Raw genomic sequence first — 3,524 nt, forward strand, 5'->3', positions numbered from 1 at the left:
TATATTTTCCTCCCCACACCCTGGAGATATTGTCTACTTGACTACGCTAGAACAAATTCAAATTAATTTTAAGAAAAATAATTCCATTGTACTTACCCAGTGTTACTCTAATAAAACAGCTAATATTTCTTGGGAGTCATCACTATCATCATCTGAGTCTGAAGAACTCGCTGATGTTTCAGTGTCTGTGTTATCTGTACACGAAATCACTATTCTTTATATTTCTTGTTCCATCAATTCATCTTTTTCCCAATATTCCCGCTCACATTCTTCTACATGCCTGCAGAACCCTCGCCAGTCCTCTTGTGTACAAGACATGATTCCACGTTCTGTCAGTTCATGCAATGTATTAATTGCAAGCGAACCTGCTGTGTTGTTGTCCCTCATGAATCTCTTTACTTTTGCCCAAGCAAGTTCAATTGCATTCAAATCACACATATAGGGTGGAAGCCGTAAGACTGAATGGCCGTGCTCTTCAAAAAGTTTGTCAACACGATACACTTTCTCCCTTGGTTTGTGCAGTGGAATAATTTGGAACAGTTCAGCCTTTCGTAAGGTTTCATCAAAAGAAAGGTTCTGTGTTTGTAGCCACTGAATCATAGTTGACTTTAAACTGGTAGATGTTCGGGTTCTCAGTGATTGCAAGCTGTGGTATGGAGCATTGTCCAAGATTACAACAGATTGAGGGGGAATGATTGGCAATAACTTCTCCCGTACCCACTTCTCAAAATTCTCACTATTCATTTGCCCGTGATAGTCACCAGTAGAACTGCCTGCTTTATAAATTAACTGTGCATTAGGCACAAATCCCTCCGTAATTCCAGCGTGCACTACAATGAGTCTATTTTTATTGCTACTGTTAGAATCTACTCCTGCTACATCATCACTTTGCCAACATCGCGAATATGTAATATTACTATCTACAGCAGTTTCATCTACATATATTATCGTCCTTTTTTCCTCACGAGCCTTCTTTACAGACCGTAAATACTTACTTCTCCAAGCTACAATATCAGGTCTTTCAATAAGCAATTTTCGTTTGTTGGCGCAAGTTTTCCACCTAAACCCCATTTCTTTAAGAACTTTTCTTAACGAAGTGGCTTTCCACGGAAAGTGAATCTTCTCTTTCAAAACAGGCAACTGCTTGTTACATGAGGGTACCACCTTTTGAATTAAGTACATATCATTAACAGTTCTTCTAATAACACATCGATCAAAGTCATCGACATGTACATTTCTGTTATGATTTCTTTTCCTATGTTTCCCAGGAGACAACAGTTTCCGCTGCGGTGACCGCGCATTTCTTTCATCTGATTCTTTCCGGATCTTAATAATTGTAGACACGGAAGTACCTGTCGCAATTGCTGCACGTTTGTTGGCACGAGTGATAGGGACAATACGTTGCTTGCTTTTAGCTTCTTGGTCACAAAAGTCTATAACTTTACTAATAATTTCTCTCCCTTCACTGTGTATTGTTTTGCCTTTCTTTCCCATGTTCTTGCAATAATTCGTAACACACGGAAACTCCTCAACAAAATCACCACGATGAAATATATATATATCAACAAATAACAAACTAATCAACGATTAACAGCAATAACAAAAACACGAAAAAATAAAACACCAAACAGAATAACAATTCCACACCCGACACACCACAAGCACTAAATGTTGAACTGACAACTTACTGCGACAGCAAACAACTACTAAATTTCTAATCGCGTGTCCCTCTCAAAACCTCTGCAAGCTTGCCATCGTTGGAAATCATTGTCATGAGATTTTGTGTGCCGAATTATTTATTTTTTAACACTTTGTTTTGATTAGTATGTTCACTTACTTCAGTCATGCATAGTTACTGAATTACATAAATTACGAACACTCTACATAAAAAAATCAGTAGCTCACTATTTGAAAATATGATTGCGGTTCCCGATTGGTAATTTCTTCGGCTAAAATTTAGAAGGTCAATGTACTGTAAATCAACTTCACTGTGCTTGCAACCCTTGATACCACATCTTTTCCACGCGGAAAGGCCAAGCATAAACCATCTTCCACCCCCAGATTCTGAAAATAGAGTTGACCTTCCTGCCTCTCTTTATTCCGTCTCCCCTCTGTATAGAGTTTACTCGTGGCGCGAGGTCTGTATACTATTTAGTTTAATTAAATAATTATGCAGGATGCACAAAAACTTGTTTTAACTTCGCCGGAAAAATTGCACCAATATTAAACTATATCTAATTTAGATGATGAGATGAAAAATATTTTAAATAATAAAATATGAGCGTTGAAGAAAAATGGATACGCTATAAAGAGTCGTTACAAAAATATTTACACATTGTGCAAAAATCTACTGCAATAACATCAACTAGTGTTGGTACTAAGAAGGAGATGGACGAGGAGGAGGAGGAGAACGATGAAATACTATCTATTCTCCCCGAAAATTGTCTGCGTAAAACAAAACCTTTATTACGTAAATTAAAGCAAAATTCCAACATTCATTGGGATGACAATGGTAATATTAATATTTATAATAAAGTAATTCCTGGTGCTAATATAGTAGATCTAATAGCAGATTTTGTTAGGTGTCGCAAGAAAAATATTCCCCCTATCCTTTGCTGTACTGTTAGAAAATCCAATATACCCTTAGAGTATATAGGTAACCCACAGCGTATAGAATATATTCGTAAGCTGACATCATCTGCTGCTGCTGCTGCTGATCCAAAACAGGAAGAGGAAGAAGAGGAGGAGGAGCCACCACGTAAACGTAAAGTTGTCAACAGATGGCGTGATTATAAAATATCAAGAAGCTGGCCGATATTTATTATAACCCTTCACACCCTGCCTCGTTTTCAACTGCTACGACATTATGGAGAGCTGTAAAAAAATCAATTCCTTTACACAAGGTGCAAGAGTGCGTAAAAGAACAGCCGACTTATACACTGGATAAGCCAGTACGTAAAAAGTTTCCACGTAATCTCTATTTAGTGTTCAATATTGACGATCAGTGCCAAGCTGATTTAAACGATATGCAAAGTCTGCAGAAGTATAATGATGGTTACGGATATATTTTAACAGTGATTGATTTGTTTAGTCGTTATGCATGGGCTGTGCCTGTACGTACAAAAACTGGTGAAAACATTATAAAAGCATTTAAGCAAATATTTGCATCTACCCGTCGTAGATCCTTACGTCTACAAACAGATAAAGGCACAGAGTTTTTTAATAAACCATTTCAGTTATACTTAAAAAAGCAAAATATTAAATTCTTCACAACACAAAACTCCGATATTAAGGCAAGTGTAGTGAAACGTTTTAATCGAACTCTTAAAGAACGAATGTGGAAATATTTTAGAGCAAAGAAGACTTGCCGATACATAGATGTGCTATCGAAATTGTTCAGGCATATAATTCTAGACCACATAGAGCTAATCAATTACCACCCGCCAGTGTGAACCAAGACACTTTTCAACAAGTTCGGAATAAATTAATAAAACCGATGTCTCATATTAACATTGCAAAATATA

The 3,524-nt window shown here is 36.9% G+C and overlaps 1 protein-coding gene across 1 annotated transcript; it reads right to left on the reverse strand.

Moving 5' to 3' along the window:
- Positions 1-216: 216 nt before the first annotated feature.
- Positions 217-1,494, reverse strand: LOC145674017 (uncharacterized). The gene has a single exon (XM_081743843.1). It carries the CDS (start codon positions 1,492-1,494, stop codon positions 217-219), a length of 1,278 nt encoding a protein of 425 aa, XP_081599969.1.
- Positions 1,495-3,524: the final 2,030 nt, after the last annotated feature.

Source organism: Thermobia domestica, chromosome 17, assembly GCF_964235325.1.
Source record: "Thermobia domestica chromosome 17, izTheDome1.hap1.1, whole genome shotgun sequence".
In the NCBI taxonomy this organism is placed as follows: domain Eukaryota; kingdom Metazoa; phylum Arthropoda; class Insecta; order Zygentoma; family Lepismatidae; genus Thermobia; species Thermobia domestica.